This window comes from Aplidium turbinatum, chromosome 2 (genome assembly GCF_918807975.1).
Source record: "Aplidium turbinatum chromosome 2, kaAplTurb1.1, whole genome shotgun sequence".
In the NCBI taxonomy this organism is placed as follows: Eukaryota; Metazoa; Chordata; class Ascidiacea; order Aplousobranchia; family Polyclinidae; genus Aplidium; species Aplidium turbinatum.
In genome coordinates, this window is record NC_137473.1 from 56330896 (window position 1) to 56347279 (window position 16384).

Sequence of the window (16384 nt, forward strand, 5' to 3'; positions counted from 1 at the left end):
ACAAACAGAACATTCAAAAGCTCACTGTCTGTGTGAACTCACAGATGGCGACTTGGGCGGTTCAGCAGAGCAATTAGCCTACTAGGAAGGTTACATATGGGTAATTGCTAAAAGCAATGTGACGATTTATTAGAAGCAAAATTCTGAACGATAGTCTAAATTGAATGTTTTTAAATCCAGGATTCAAGCTTTGGTGTTCGATGTCTATCACACAAGGAATAATATTTTTTATCATTTGGAATTTTAGGGAAAGAATATCTTTTGCTTGAATTGTTTAGAGTCGGCATCGTTGCTTGGTACCACGAGTGGAATATATTTGCTTATCACTGCATGCTGAAAATCAACCGGAACTTATGAATATTTCTTTCACCCCTAGAGACATTGCATTTCAAACTGTGTTTCCGCATGATGGCGCTTTGAACACAACTGCAAGGTGAGTGCGTCATCACGTAATTCAAGCAGCTCCAGAGATGGGGTCACAAATACTTCTTTAGGTGGAATATTGTGAAAAATTATTAAGCACACGTGTGTGGTTCACTTGAAACCGTTGTAATATTGTGAGCAAACCTTAAGTTGAAAAACTGAAGCCCAAATCGTGCTGGCCATAGATTACTATGCGCCACCTGTTCAATCAGCAATTGGGTTCAAGGCTTTACCTCAGTTTGCACAAACAGACTTGACAAGATGCAAACGCGTGGTTTCTATAGAACATAGCCGAATCGGCGTCATTTGGAGATAGACACATAATATCACTCAAGCTCGGCCGTTAAGAACCCATTGAAATCTGGTACGAATTTGCTTCGTTCCTGAATAAACTATTTCAAGTAAAAACTTCCAGGCTCCTTGAGAAGCCTTTTAACAACGATGACGTCATCGTATCATCGGTTCTGCTGATATTCTTCATGGTGTTTGGAATAGTCGCTAATCTCGTAACCATCGGGGCTATTGTATCGTCAGATAAACTAAGGTGGGTTTATAAACTTAATGTTTAGTAAGTTTTATTATTTCCGTTTTATTTCCGACCAAAGCGAAATAGCATTGATCTGTTTGTATGAAGATAATCTATAAAGAGTTTGAAATCTAAGAGCTGTGTTGATGATTAGAATTAGTTGAAATATCAACATAAATTTAATATCGCAGAAGTTTCTGTCATGAATTCAATACAAAAACAATAAATAAAAAGAAATAAATTAAACATTTTTCAGTTTCAACAAAAACTTTTGTCAGAAAATCTTCTGTGAAAGCCAGAAATTAAACTTTGAAACTAGAACTTCAACGGTCGCTTTAGTATTAAGCAAATTAATTCTAACAGGCACTTTTGTTGTACATGGAGATTTCCTGATGAGGGATTCGATGAAGCCAAAAACGTTCAATTTATTTCTTCAGTTTTAATTTTTGTAAGGAGCTGCCCTCCAGGCAGTTTCAGCATTTATCACAACTGCCAATAGTTGAATGGCACGATTTTATACGACTTTCGTTTCTTTTTTTTAGGTCAATATTCTACTCATTCATTTTAAGTCTCTGTGTTTCCGACACCTTGTCAGCTTTGATAAGTTGGATCAACTTGTACCGGAGGACTTGGGGATTCGACAGCTTCCTTCTTTCCAACTTCATATGCGTGGTAGGTTTGCTGAAGCTTGTTCATCGTACAAACGTTGCCGGTGCTGTTCATGCTTTACCGATTGTGTATGGGTGTCGTCGTTGTGTCGTCGTTATGACGTCACTATGAGGATCTATCTGAAAAACAATAAACCCAACTGAGCATCAGCAAAACTTTTGGTGGTTCGAGGATTGAAACCACTTCTTCTAATGTTTATTAGCCTAAACAGTTTCCTGAACCATTGGATACGATTGTTGCCTTCATAGTAAAATATCAATTTTTATAAAATAACGTGGTTAAGTGATTGCAAGATGGAAATTATTTAGCTGGGCCAGCATCAAATTGGAGATACAAAGATGTCCAATCCACCGCTTGAGCAATAAGCAAAAGTACTTTTCCGACAAAATGCCACTCCCAACACTCATCAGTTTGAATACAAACTATTGCATGGTCTGGCAGCCGGTTATTCTTCTGCTATAATTATGCACTCTAAGCCTACAAGGACATTGCAGTCTCCACACCAACTGCTGTTGCATAATGTTTCCTACCAAACCTACTATGGCGCCGCAGATAAAGCGCTAACTTTCCAATCATGCAATCCTGGTTCGACTCCCGGCTTAAGCTGGTTGTTGACAAACACCGCTCACCTCTTCCCAGGGTGTAATAAATTGGGTGGGCGTAATTGCTGAAGGAAAGGCGGCCGAGAGAAAGGAACTGGTCAGTGGCCACCCTACCCTCGTTAGTGCCGATGGCTTAGTATAATGAGAACCTTATCTTCTCATGCCCTGATGCTTGGATCAAGTAGGGGACTCACTTTTACCTAAAAGTATAATTTTCCAAACTTGGTTTGTGGTGTGTACAGGGCCTGTCTACATAGTTTTACTATGGATTTGACGTCACAAAGATGCTATTATTATTATGGTAGGTTTGAGAAAACATTATTATAATGATGTTGTTTAGTTGTACCGATCTTTCGACGTGTGGACTTCCTTTGTTACGTCACTGCATATTCTCAGCTTCGCAGTCCTGCGTCTCATAGCGGTAAGGTGGCCTCTCTACATGGCAAAGATCACCACCCTACATGGACAGGTAATAATTCGGTTAAAGTGGCCAACAAAAAATAATAAGTTTTCAACATCTGATGTCATCATGTACATTGCTGCCTTGTGAAGTCTAAGTGCTTGTTGAAACTAATCCAACAAGCTATCACAGATCTGGATTGCTCTGATTTGGATCGTTAGTTTCTTCAGTGGGGCAGTCCCTATGATGATATTCAATGGAGTGCGTTCAAAGGACAGAACATCCGGGAATCCTTACTCGAAGTGGCCAGACTGCACGCAACTTCCTGAATGGTTTGTTATTGTTCTGGGATCTCTATTTCTGTCCCATAGTAAACGCAAATGCTGCTTCAATGAACCCGCTCCGATAGTTGTTGCCTGATTTCGTGAAGAAAAATACTGCAAAGTCAAACAGTGCTGGTTCCACTCTCTTGAGAAACGCATTTCAAGGGAATTCCGTCCATCCAGCGGCACTTTATGGACGGAATTTAAAAAAATAACATTTTAGATGATTTGATTCGGCTACTTGTATCCTCTCGGTGTTCAAGTTCAGCCTTCTTTACCCGAGGATTCAGTTTGTTCTGACTTGTACTAACTGCAGCAAGTAAGCGGTATATTGGGACATGTCATGTGCAACACATTTGCAGACGGCTAAATGATGGGCCGCATTATCCACATCCAATTCACCGTTTGCGTCAATCAATGGCGTACCCCTTTGAAGTTTGCTGTAGCAAGTGAACATATCCAGTGAGGTCTAAAGTTACAGCTTAAACTATTAACAGTTAAATGAAAACTCAAAATTTCAGGTTTACTGCATCTCATCAGTTCGCGTTGATAGCCTACCCGATTTTCTTCTACATTCCCATCGTCTGTGTCGTCACAGTGTCTATTATCATCGTCACAGTCATGATCGAAAGAAGCAGAAAAATAGGAGCCCACATATCCACAGCATCCCAAGAAGCGAGAAGATCGAGCGACAAACAAGCGATATTACAATTACTTCTCATTGTGACCTCGTTCTTGTTGGGCTACCTGCCTTTCACAGGTCAACAATTATTTATTTACTTTTAACACACGCATCACATATCAATTCATGTGAAGTCTTAATCTTCGAAACCTTTATCTTTGCACTCGACTTACAAACAACGCAGTGAATTTAAATTTTAAACAACCATCAGCTTTTAGCAGGCTAATAAATAGTCATATATTTGGTTGTTGTGAGAGCCCAAGCAACCAGAGCATTCGCAGCTAATTCAATAATTGCATTCTATTCCGTGCTAATTAACCAAGTACAGGCAGCCAACAGTGCTTTGTGGTTGCAGCTTTCGAATTCTATACATACAACCAGTACAACGACTCAGCCTCAACAAGATGGGTGGATTGGCACTTTGGTACGTGGCAGTACATCTGTCTCAGACTATCCGAATGTCTTAATCCTGTCTTCTACAATCTAAGCTCAAGGTAATGTGAATTGAGTAATAGACAAACTATTGTCAAGTTGCACATTAGAGCAACAAGCAGCATTCTGTGACAAAGAAAGTTGAATTTCAAATGATACTTTCCTAAACGCTTTGTGGCAGTTCCCAGACAGCTAACAAGTCCCAATACAGAGTAGCACCAGACGAAGTGGCTGTCTGGGGGCTTGACATAGCTGGTTCGCTCTCTGACAGAAGACATTAATGTTTTTAAAATAGAGGCTACAGTTTAAAACAATAAAAGCACAACCAAAATTGCAACTGCAAATAAATGTGAAGACATTCTGATAGCTCTGGATATTTCAACAGGAGAATGAGAGAAGCAACCGCAAACTACTGCAGAGGCTTGGTTTCGTTTCGACGACGTCGGAAAATAGAAACACCGACCCATCATTTGAAGGTGAAAACAATCACGTGATCGATTCCACCAATCACAGATGAGCGTCTACGACAACCAAGCCGCTAATTACTTTCAGCATAGACAACAGCAAAACGCGACCTTCCGTCGACAGAGGGTTGCAAATAAAAAGCGACCATTTAGTTATTTGAAAGGAACAGTGCTTTGTTTATTTGAAATGTGACTTGTGCTTTCATTATAAGTGTGATATTTTATTATGTATGCAGTATGACTTATTATAAGCAGGGGGAGGTTAATTTTAATTTCAACTTTAGCCCTGATTACAATAATATATTTCGTTCAAAAACCCCCCTTACCCTGAAAATTACTTTTCACGTTTAGTTGCCTTCTGTTGCATTGACGTCACTTTTTGTTTATGGCATTAAAGTTCAAATATTATTTGCTACTGTATTAAAATACCACCACTGGAGCCCTCCATGAACGTCTGCAAGTACAAATATAAGTAGGTTTGTAATATATTTTAACTCGTAGTGATGGTCTGTTAGGTTTGTACCATGCAGTCCACCGATGGAGCAGTTAAGGTGTTGGTTAAGTTTAAGGTGGTATGAATATGACCACCCACAATGGTTAAGTAATACATAGACCGCTTGTACTCTGTGGTGATAGCCTATATTTCTTACAAGGAATGTATTCCACAAAGTTCAACAGTTTTAATCAAGCCTTGAAAACTGGTAAACGGTTACACAACAAGATGCCTCACTTTAAAGTCATCCAACACGTGTTCGTCAGATGAGCCTTTGCCCATCAGCTTCCTGTATTCCGCGGATTTGCTCTGCAATGATAATGGGAAAAGAAGTATTTTCTACTGCAGTAACCTACTACTACTTCCGCTATCACATAATTGTATGTTATGCACTGTCTACATCCATAAAGCAGAGAGATCGATGACCAGTGGGACGCTTTACCAGTGGGACACTACCATTCTCTTGAACGTTGGTGAACGTAAATGACTGAGTTTCTGCGTGTGGAACCGAGATACTGGTCAATGTCGTTTATGGCAGTTTGATGGCGAAGTTTTTTGTATTTCAAGCATGACATCAAAAAGAGTTTTCTCACTTGTAAAATCATGAAAGCAATGAAATATGTTTTTTGTTTGCAAATAGTTTCTTACGCGCACTCAATGCATTTCTAAAGTGCCCTACTGCTTCCTTAGGTTAGGCATCAGTGGGACACTTTAGTGCGGCATTTGAAACTACAAATAATTATCGAAATATCAAAAAAAAAATTAAATGTTTTGAACATGTGAGCAAAGGGTGGCACTTTCTGAAATTTGTGGTTTGGTACACATTGTTCGTGAATTGTTTTAGAGATTAAAAAAAAAGGCTATTTTTGTCCCACTGCTATGTGATCTCCCCTATGCACTCACTAGTAAATGCAGTACAACGTTGCGTAAAATGCAGCACTACTTTCTAAGACTAACTGAAAATTTAACTACCGTACTGTTTTTTTCTTTATTTATTTATTTTTGTTGATTGCATTCCATGTTTGGCTACATGGTGGTTTATGGAAACTGAACTGACCGATTACATTTCATTACCATTTACCACCAGATACAAGGTATGCTGCAAGTGCATTGAACAGTGCATACCAACTTACGTTTAGCTTGTGATACCTCTGAAGGTGTTGCCCAACCCTCCCCACTGGTTTGGCACATAGTGGGCAGGGCTTTAGTGCCTTCTTCTTGTTGCTGTTGCGCGACATGGCGCACAGCCTCCGCCTCTCATCGCCATTATGGATTTTGTGCACCCTTATCAGATGTTGGGCGATATTTCTTGTTATCTGAACACGTTCAAGTCAGTGTTTGAAAAAACTAACACAGTTCAATCAGTGAGACGCTGTCAGGCATTGACGGCGTGGCCGAGTGGTGAGAACGTCCGCGCGACGTTCGAAAGGACGTAGGTTCGTCACTGCTCCAGAGCACCCGGCTGTGCCTCGGCAAAAGACAATTAATGGCATGCCAAAACAAGTGGAGCAGTTGACATTTTCCTTCGCTTCTTCCTGTTGTATGGCAGTGAGCTGTAGGTTGTCGCAATCGGTGCAACAACAAAATTATTACTATTAGGTTGCATGCCTCTTTTATGCTAATAACGACATAACAAAGAAAGGCAATTTTGCAACGAACATAAATAATGAACAATGTTGGTTACATACTTTTTTCTTGCACATGAAGCATGTAACTTTGTCCTCCTCCTCATTCATCTTCTGTATAAATTTATGGAATGTCGGCAGTTTTCGCATTTTCGGCGACCTTCCTGAAAAAAAAGCAGCATCAAGTAGCCTATATAAGGATTGAATCAGACAACCACACTGTCAATCTCAGTGGCTTGTACAAATGACAAAAGTTTGTAAAAACGTGTTTCTAAGAAATGCGCGCAGTAGTATTTTTAAAACCATTCCTCTTCATAATGAGCACCGCCTCCTACTCTCCGAATCAACTTTTTCCGGATGCATTTTTGCTTTTTCTGTTACACAAAATACCTGTCTTTGCTTTTTGTTTGAGGTTGCAACGCCTCCTCTTTCCCGTCTCTTCACCACTCGAGCTGTCCTCCGCTGCTGCAAAAATAAATACCAGTTACGATTTAATTAACGAGACCACGGACGAGCAAGACCGTGGATTTGATTTAGCAATTAGTTTTACACTTTTTATTTAAAATAAAAAAAATCAAGCCCATCTCTGGGCATAGCTTAGCCTACATCAGTCGCCATATCGTAAACCTACCCGAATTCGGAATTATATTGTCTGCATCACTACCGTTATTTGACATTCTCTCTGAGTCTGATGTTTGAGTTGATACATCCATGTTCACTGATTTGAGTTAGTTAACTAGCCACTTAGAAAATAAACCTTCTGAAAATACTGATAGGTAACGCATCAATACAAAGCAGCATGGTAATTGTGTGAACATGATGTTTGCTTGGTCACAAACAGTATTCATTGCGCATAGTCAGTTAGACTTTCACGTGACATCATGGAAGCCATGTTGGATTTTTTAAGAAATTTTTTCCAATACATTGTTATTGAAAAGGCAGTAGCCTATACGGTACTGAAAATGGATAAAGATACACAAAACAAACAAAAGTAATTGTAGAATAGCACATACAAAATTAAACTGGGCGGTGAAACAATAAATGAAGAGGATTAAAAAAAATATGTATAAAAAAGGGATAAAAAAGTTATGCATTTTGCAATAAATGCGAATAAAAAACTATCAGAGCAAAAACTCAAAAAGCAATATGAGATGTTGTAAAGCAGAGTGTTTATTCATCTTTCGATCACATACAGTAAACGAAGCCTAATAAGTAGGGCAACCAAAAGTCAATAAAGTCAAAATTTTTTTGCCTTGTTCAAAGTTTATAAAACGTCCACAAACTAAATTTCAGGCTGACACGAAGAGAGGTTTCAAAGTTATTAAGTAAAAAAAAAGTCAAAATTCATGGTTAGGTCAAAATTTTCTTTTAACGTAGTTTTTCTTCTCTCTATTGATAGTTTATTAAATCTACACAGATACTGATTTTTTGTTGCAATTTCTGTTGCTATTCTGACGTAATAATCGATTTGTTGCAATTTCTGAGGTAATAATCTTGTTTCGCCCACTACTGACGATTGAATATTAGCCAGCTACCCGGCTGTTGATGAGTTGGTTGCCAGGGTTAAAGCAGTGACTATTAATAACAGGTCAAGAAGAGCTAGTTTAACTTCCATTGGCCAACCTCCACAGCCAAATGTAACTAGATGGGCCTTTGGTTGAAAGCTGCTTTCTATTATTCAAGAAGTCTACCAAAAGTAAGAAATATTGTGGAAGACTTCCATGATGGTGGATTGGTGGTGTCTTGCTGCGGCGTGCTCAAGATGCTGTAAAAGCTCCCAATTTAGCTACTCACTTTGTAGAAATAGAGGAGCAGTACAGTGCACTGTTTGATATAATTCAGAAGATGGAAAACAGCCGTTACACCATTCAAGAAGCTTACCAGAAAATGAGGTCTCTTAACTTTGGTGTTGATGGCTGCCAAATTGGAAAATATATTCAAGCAAGAATCTTAAGGAGTGGCATCAAGTGCATTGTGAAAATGGGACGAGATGATATTTCACCACATTTTTATAGCCGGCTGAGGAATTTCCAAGCAACTTCTGTATCAGTAGAGAGAAGCTTCCCTATTTTAGAAAAAATTTTGGCGAGAGACAGAAACTTCAAAGGCGATAATGTGAAACATTACTTGATGTTGAAGTATAATAGTGCAGAACCCCCTCAGTAATTTCGGGATATTTGGACACTCCATATTTATCTTTTGCAGTTTTTTGAGTGACTTTCATTACCTGTTCGTTAGCTGTGGTGTCGTTGAGTCTTCCACATTTTTCTCATATTTCAATAGAAAAGAAGCTATCCTTACCTAACGGTTTGATTTCTAAATTTCACGTTTGAGTTGCAAACGAAGAAAGTTATTGGTCAAAATTAAGTCAAAATTTGTAAATTATAAAGTCAAAATTTCAAGTTTTTAGGTCAAAAAATTGGTTGCCCTACTAATAAGGATAATAGCAATATAAAGATTAACAGGGGTATCAACAGTGAAACACCTGCAAAAGTAAACAGCCATGCAATATCAATGTGGCTAGGCCGAATGACACACAAAAACAATATTATTTTCCAAAAAACAAGTTTTATCATAGAGAAATAAAACATAGTAACTTTAGCGGGTTTAGCATACTTTATTTCACACAAAATAAAACATAATTAAATAAAATAAACTCAAACGTTTTCGACTATATTATACTATATTTTGTGCGAAATAAAGTATGCTAAATCCGCTAAAATTACTATGTTTTATTTCTCTATGGTTCAACAAAGCAAACTCTCTACCAAAGCTTTAAACAAGTTTTAATAATGGACTAGGCTACTGTCAGTTTTTAGACAAGACACTAGGTCTGCATGAGAATGACTAATGAAAAGGCGCCAGAAATTGTATTTTTGTTGTAGATTTGCTGACTGTGGGTTTATTTCTCATTTCTTTTGTTTATCCATGTTCCTCACTTTGCTGTTGAATGGTTCCGACGCTGGCGGACTAAAAATGTATTTTCAAAGTGATTGACACAATCTTCAATAAAAAAAAAAGTGAGCTTTGAACTTAGCTTTGTTGATGTAAATACTGTATTTTTAGTGGATGTAATTCATGAGTCATGTTTATAAACACCGGTAAGCCAAATGACTTATGATGTGGCCTGCTTGATATTTGTGATGCGACTTGACACAAATCCACAATTCCAAAAGCACCTAATTTGAAGTTAGACATTTCAAATAATTTCAACAACTTGTTAAATTGTCTTCTCTCTACTAAAAATGTTCATACTACAAACTCAATATTGTAGACCTAAAATACACAAACGAAGATGTAAACAGCTATTCAAGTAGGCTAAGGTGTTACTTATGAGAAGTTTGGTTCCATAAAACTAGAAGCTAGCCATGAGTTTCGGAAAGCATTAGTTTAGGACAAAAATATAAAACAACAAACGCAGTTTTGCTTTTTCAAATTCGTGTAACAATATTACTCTAACTATTTTACAATTAATGAGCAGCCTACAATAAGATTTTTTCGCAAGTCGTAAATCTTTATCAATGCAATGATTCGGCACACCGCACACACACTCCGTGCGGCTGATCGAGCTCTTTGGTTTCATGCAAAGATCTGAAGAAACAGACTATCACGGTAATTACCCGGCGGCAAAACAAAAAAAAATTGTCGTTTTTGGGTACCTTTGCAAAAATTGAAATATCAAGTTCAAGGTATAAAATTTTAGAATAATGACTTTTCAAACTTACAGACAAATGATTTTTTTTCACACCAGTGCAACTGCTGTTGAAATAGCACCAGCGGATCGCACGTGACAGCTGATTGAATTTGATCCAAAAACGCGCCCCCTGAGCAGTTAACTGTCAAAAAAACGTTGAAAAGAAAAGGGTAAAACTTCTTTTTCCATTTAGCCGAGACATTGGTCCACAGATGTGCGTTATAAAGAGACATGCAATACGCTCGAAACAACAGGTCGTTTTATAATTTTTGACAAACGAAGGCACGTTATTAGCAGCAGAATACAAAGCTCTGATTTGTCTTGTTACATCACTATCATCGCATAACATGTTATCAATAAGCACACCAAGATATTTGGTTGACTGCACAAACTCAACATGTTTACCTTGAAGGGTCACTACAGAATCATACTGCAAGTTCATGCGTTTATTGCTAAAGCAAATGCAGTGTGTTTTCGATGCATTAAACATTATATTGTGACAGTCAAACTAGGGGCAGGACAACATATATCTTCAGCAAACATGAGATAGTTTTAACATGCATGACCGATCTAGCAGCCTATTCATAATTCATTTAGTCGCTTTGTTTATCTATGTAAACAGCAAAAAGATAATGGCTTCGAATTCCACCCTGTGTGACGCCAATAATAACTGCAAATAAATCAGAGAGGGTAGATCCCCATTTTATTTGCACATGCTGGTTGCAGTACAGCAACCTAATAATCGCACAACACGCGATGTCAAGCGAAAGTAACTTTGCAAATAGAGAACAGCGATTGACTCTGTCAAATGCCTTTGACGTGTCTAAAAATGCAGAAAAAACTGGGTGTTTTGATTATTGTAATGAGAGATAGATTGCTTCAATAATAGTATACATACTGTATATCTGTGCTATGTTTTGCTTTAAATCCACTCTGATTCTCATAAGTAGAGACATATTTGTAAACTACCATCAATAGTTAGCTCAATAATTTTAGACGTTAGCCTACTCTTGTCAAAGCAATAGTCCATAAAGTCCTCAAAAGTTTTTTGTTTAATACTCTTTGCTTCATTCATCTTTTCTTCACATTTTATAAAATAATTATTAATTTATGCTGTAGTGATATACCTAAGTTTAAGGCTCACAAAAACTTACAATACATAAATCTGCAAAAAAGAGGGTGTAGCATTGCAGCAAGATTGATTTAATCGTCAGAAATGCTTAATCACACGTAAAACTCGCTGAATACAACTAGGAATGCTCCAGTTCTAGTCTCAACTGTTACTCCACTCCGATATAGTCCAACGTTCACGGCAGAACAGTCCCTGTACTTGGGTAAATGCATTTTACCAGATTTCAACGCAAACTATACTAGTAAAATTTAAATGTTGATTAAAGATTTTGCACAATAATCACTCCTAAAACATATCATCTGCTTATTTAGGCCCTCAAATACATCATACAATCACATAGCGATACTCTGCAAATAGCACCTAACTCGCTTGCTTTTTTACTGAAGCTTTTGCAACAACCCAGACGGCAAAATCCGTCATTTACACAATGATTCAACGTCTGCAGACGTTGAATAAACGTTCAAACACTTCAGCAATTACATTCGGATTTTTTTGTTTCGTGTCAATCAATCACGTTAAGCCAAGTGTGTGTGTGTGTGTTTTTCTCTTCGTTTCAACACTCTACATTCTTTCAACGTTATTTTGCGACCTTTTTATTTTGCTTTACCTTTTCCAGATTGCAGACAATACATCTAAATTATCTCTACCAATAATTTGTCTATTTGCCTTTTTTGGAGGATAACACGCCCAGCGAATGAGTGCTGCCTTTATTTCTAATTGCTCGTGTTTGAATTAATTCGCTTTGTATGATTTCGTTAATTACTGTGTTTGCTATTACACATTATTATTGCACCCTGTATTTTTATCACTTTTTAAGAGAAATCATCAGAGTATATCTACTGGCAGTGACGCATAAAGTCTGGTTCGATTCGGAAAGCTCGAAACGCAAGCAACGAAAGAGTGTACAGAACCAGGACACGAGAAGCCTTACTATATAGATGCTTCACAACAAACTTGAAAGTATAAACTATATCCGAATCAAAAACGTCAAACCCCTGCACTATTCACATATTTTGTCGTCATACCTGGATATTAAATAAAAAATATAAAATCAAAATACGAATACAACAAAGCTGTTTGTAACTTGTTTTTCAATAGGAACACTAGTTTTTTGTGTGAAATGATCTTTCAAATGTTAAATTCTACCCCTCTGGGAAAGCTCAACTCTACACTTGAAGAAATAAAGCTTTTGTGAGCAAACAAAATCTGGAACTTAAAATGCTGTTTTTATCTGCAGTTTTCTCAGTAATATACGTCTCATAACACTGCAGTTTTCAATGTTTGCAACAACAAACGAAAAAGAATTCTTTTCAAAATGTTTTCCACCTCATACACTGTCGAAAACACTCCAAATTAATGACACCTTAATTTTTTTTCAAACTTCCCTATCTGCCAAGTTTTACGAATTTTTGGAAACAAACCTATTTCAATTGATAAAATTTCATCAAGCAAATAACATCATGGAGTGTCGTTAGTTCATTTGACTTGTAACACACTTTATTTTACGTTTTTTTTTTGTCGTGGGATGTCGCAAACGGAAATTTAAAACCTCAACACTAAAAACTCATTATCTTCAAATTTAAGCGATTTTTTTTCCATAATCTTAACACACCACGATCACATGCATCCATTTAAAAAGTTGTATAAATTTTGGCTGATTTGATGAGCAATAAAATATTCTCATATTTTGTCGTCATGCAAGGATGTTAAAAGCTCCATAACAAAAACCAAGATCAGTAAAAATTAAAGTGTCTGTAACTTTTTTTTCACTAATGTTGGAGCCATGTCATCTGGTGTACGTCATTACCTCATGAGTATTTAAGTAATTGCCAAATTTGGATACATTTGCAAGTTCAACTTCGAAGATATTGACGAATTATTGTGTTAGCGATCTTTTCTGTCGAACCGAAGTATGGTCGATCTGCAACTCACAGTTGCATTCGTGCATTTCGTTAAAAACTTAACATTTTATTTATGTTTGTTTTATTTAAATATTTTGGATATTGAAATCTATTTTTAAACAATCACAGAAGTGTTTACCATCTACTTTTATACCTCTATCAACTAAAATAAAAAATATATTACCTAATATTCCCTAAGACAAATGTGTAAAATCAAGATTTTAGCTAAAAAATTTAAAATACCTTCCATTGCAGAGTTACCTTTTGTGGCAGGTATACTATTCATGTTAATCAGGGCCGTAACTAGCTTGGAGCAGCAGGGGGGGCAAACAGTATTCTAAAGGGGGCCCAACTTTAACCTTCTGCATGATGTATGAAAACGACGTTTGTACACAATGTGGGTATATTTACGCAAGGACATTAATCGTAGGCTTAATACAACGTTTAGATTAGAACAGTTTATCATAGAAACAGTCAGTGGCGTGGGCAAGAATTTTGAAAGGGGGGGGAGTTTGACGGCCGGCGGGCGAAGCCCGACGGCGTCTCCCCAAAGACGACACCCAGCAGCGGGGGTCTGGGGGGCCTCCTCCAGAAAAATTTGAAAAATTACTTTAAATTTGGTGCATTCTGAGAGCATTTTCAACAAAAATGTGGGTATAAATATTCCAGTGAAATGGTGCTGTCCGGTGGTATAGCAAAAGGATAAGATCATGTTTTCTAGGACATTTTTCGGTAATAAAGCTAAGTCTCTATGTTTTCTTGTTGCTAATTCCTGGCTGAAATGTTTGAATGTTTGGTATTGGCAAAACTCGCTCTTTTAATGCAGTTTCGTTTAAAATTAGGCAAAGTTTGTTTTAGATACAACATTCTACCACACCATTAAACACACAATGTTTACAATTAAACAACACAAGAAAATTGAGCATAAAACTGAAAAATCAGCGCCAGGGGGTGCCTACATTTTGCAGGGGGGGCTTCGCCCCCCCTGCGCCCCCCCTAGTTACGGGCCTGATGTTAATCCGAAAAAAAAAGTTTATTATGCTTGTAAAGAAGATAAAAACTAAAAAAACGGCATGATATGTTTTTAGTGCAAAAGTGAAAACCATTCGCTCGCGATAGACCAAAAGAAAGGTTTGGGTTGATTTAGGGCGCTCAAATACAACCAGCTTCATACAAACTGTTTGTACTAATGTCACGCTTTGCGCATGCGCGTAATGCTCACAATGCAAAATGACCGCTCTCTCGCGTTTTAATATGAAACTACAGTAGAATTTGCTTATAACGGCTTCGTTTATAACGTCAATTCGCCTATTACGTCTCATTTCGCTCGGTCCCGGCAGAATTCCTATCTTATACGTACATTGTAGTTCGGCTACAACAGCATCGCCTATAACGTCAATTCGCGTATAACAGCACCCTTTGTTGGTCCCCAGACGTCCTTTGTTCGTTTATAACGTCACTTTAAGCCATCACCTTCACCACGAACGGTCAGTCTTTTAATCCAGTTAGCGCTGCTGCTTGCAAAATGTGTTCCCTTTATTTTGCTATGTCGTTTGCAGCAAGGACTTTAAAGTGCAACTGCACGATCGAATTAACATTGGCTAGAATCCATTGCCAAGACATCCAGTACCTGTTGAAAAACTCACTTCCTTACAATTGAGGCCCACAGCCGAGAAACCGACCCTTTTCCCACGCTCTCTAGCGCTTCTCTCTCACGCTACCTGGAAGTAGCAAACTCGTCAACGCCACCTAGTGATATGACGTCAGTTGGAGTCGAGCTTAGTGGAGACCAAACTAGCCGAGATAGGCTTGGTTGCTAGTGAGTGCGCAAATTTATAAGGCATTCATGATGAAGACGCATCTTTCATCCAGCATTATACAAATTTAGTTGTTCATGCCTGTGTGCATAGTTAATTTATTAACTATGCTGTGTGCCAGGAGTGGTTTGCGAAGCCCATCGCCGAAGGCTAGTTTCGTAGATTACAACAGCCAAACTTGGTTATATCGAAAACATTTTGTATTGTATTGTAGGACATAGTACAGTCGACTATCATGCGATAACGCTTTAGCATTCATTGGGATTGTCTTCGACAGTGTTGACATCTAGGTTTTTTAAAAATAATCTAGATGAAGCTAAAAAAAAGACCAGAATAAACCAAATTGAAGCAGAAATAAACTAAAAGAATAAACCAACATACAATACTGATGACAAATCGCATTACGACACACACATCGAAAACAAACCAAAAAAACACACCAAATCGAAAAAAATAATCCAAACGGTTGCAAATAAACCAGAATTGGTTTTAAAAAGACTAAAATGGTAACACTGGTCTTCGAACCCAGCATAATCTCCATCGTCGCTGGGGTAGGCTACTTTCTGCGGATGAAAGAGACAATGCAGGATGGCAGCACGACTCTGTTTGACTTGCCCAGAACTTTTCCATCCAACAGCCACTCCAGCACGTGCCTATAAGCGACCAGCCTGAATTGCCTGGGAGATATAACAGCTTCGTTTAAATATAAATGAAACAATTACGCAACCAGCTCTCGAAAGGCTGTTGAACAGTAAACAAGCTCAAGTAAACTCACTCATTTGACAACTTTCCATCGCGTCCTCTGGGCTTGCCATCTTTTTCCAAATTCTTCCTATCAAGGACTGCTGGATTGACCTTTGCATGGAAGTCGTCTAACACAGTGATGCAAGAGGTGCTCTCCTCCATGCCGTTAAGCACCCTTACACACTGCTCGGTTTCGTGGTTCGAATGTCACATAACATTGGTTAAGACGTACCGTACCTCGCATGGGCCTATGACAGCTTTGGTCTGTCCCTTAACCAACAATTTCAATGGATAAGTCAACAGACTTGGCTTATTTTTTTCAAACTCGAGATTGCAAAGAGCCTATACTACCTGCCTTCACATAAAAAGCACGTGCAACAAGATCGAAGTAGCGAAAAAAAACCTCCTTCCTCTAGGACAGTGGTCGGCAACCTGCGGCTCTTCCGTTTTAAACCTT

General features: G+C 38.0%; 1 protein-coding gene across 1 annotated transcript; it reads right to left on the reverse strand.

The window, feature by feature from the left end:
- Nucleotides 1-593: 593 nt before the first annotated feature.
- On the reverse strand, nt 594-16089 carry LOC145764462 (uncharacterized). The gene is made up of 7 exons (XM_082576076.1): nt 15959-16089; nt 15799-15860; nt 7030-7104; nt 6703-6803; nt 6148-6330; nt 5252-5323; nt 594-1737 (listed from the first exon to the last, which is right to left on the reverse strand). The coding sequence occupies exons 1-7, from the start codon at nt 16087-16089 to the stop codon at nt 1669-1671; spliced, it is 693 nt and encodes a 230-aa protein (XP_082432202.1). The 3' UTR covers nt 594-1668.
- Nucleotides 16090-16384: the final 295 nt, after the last annotated feature.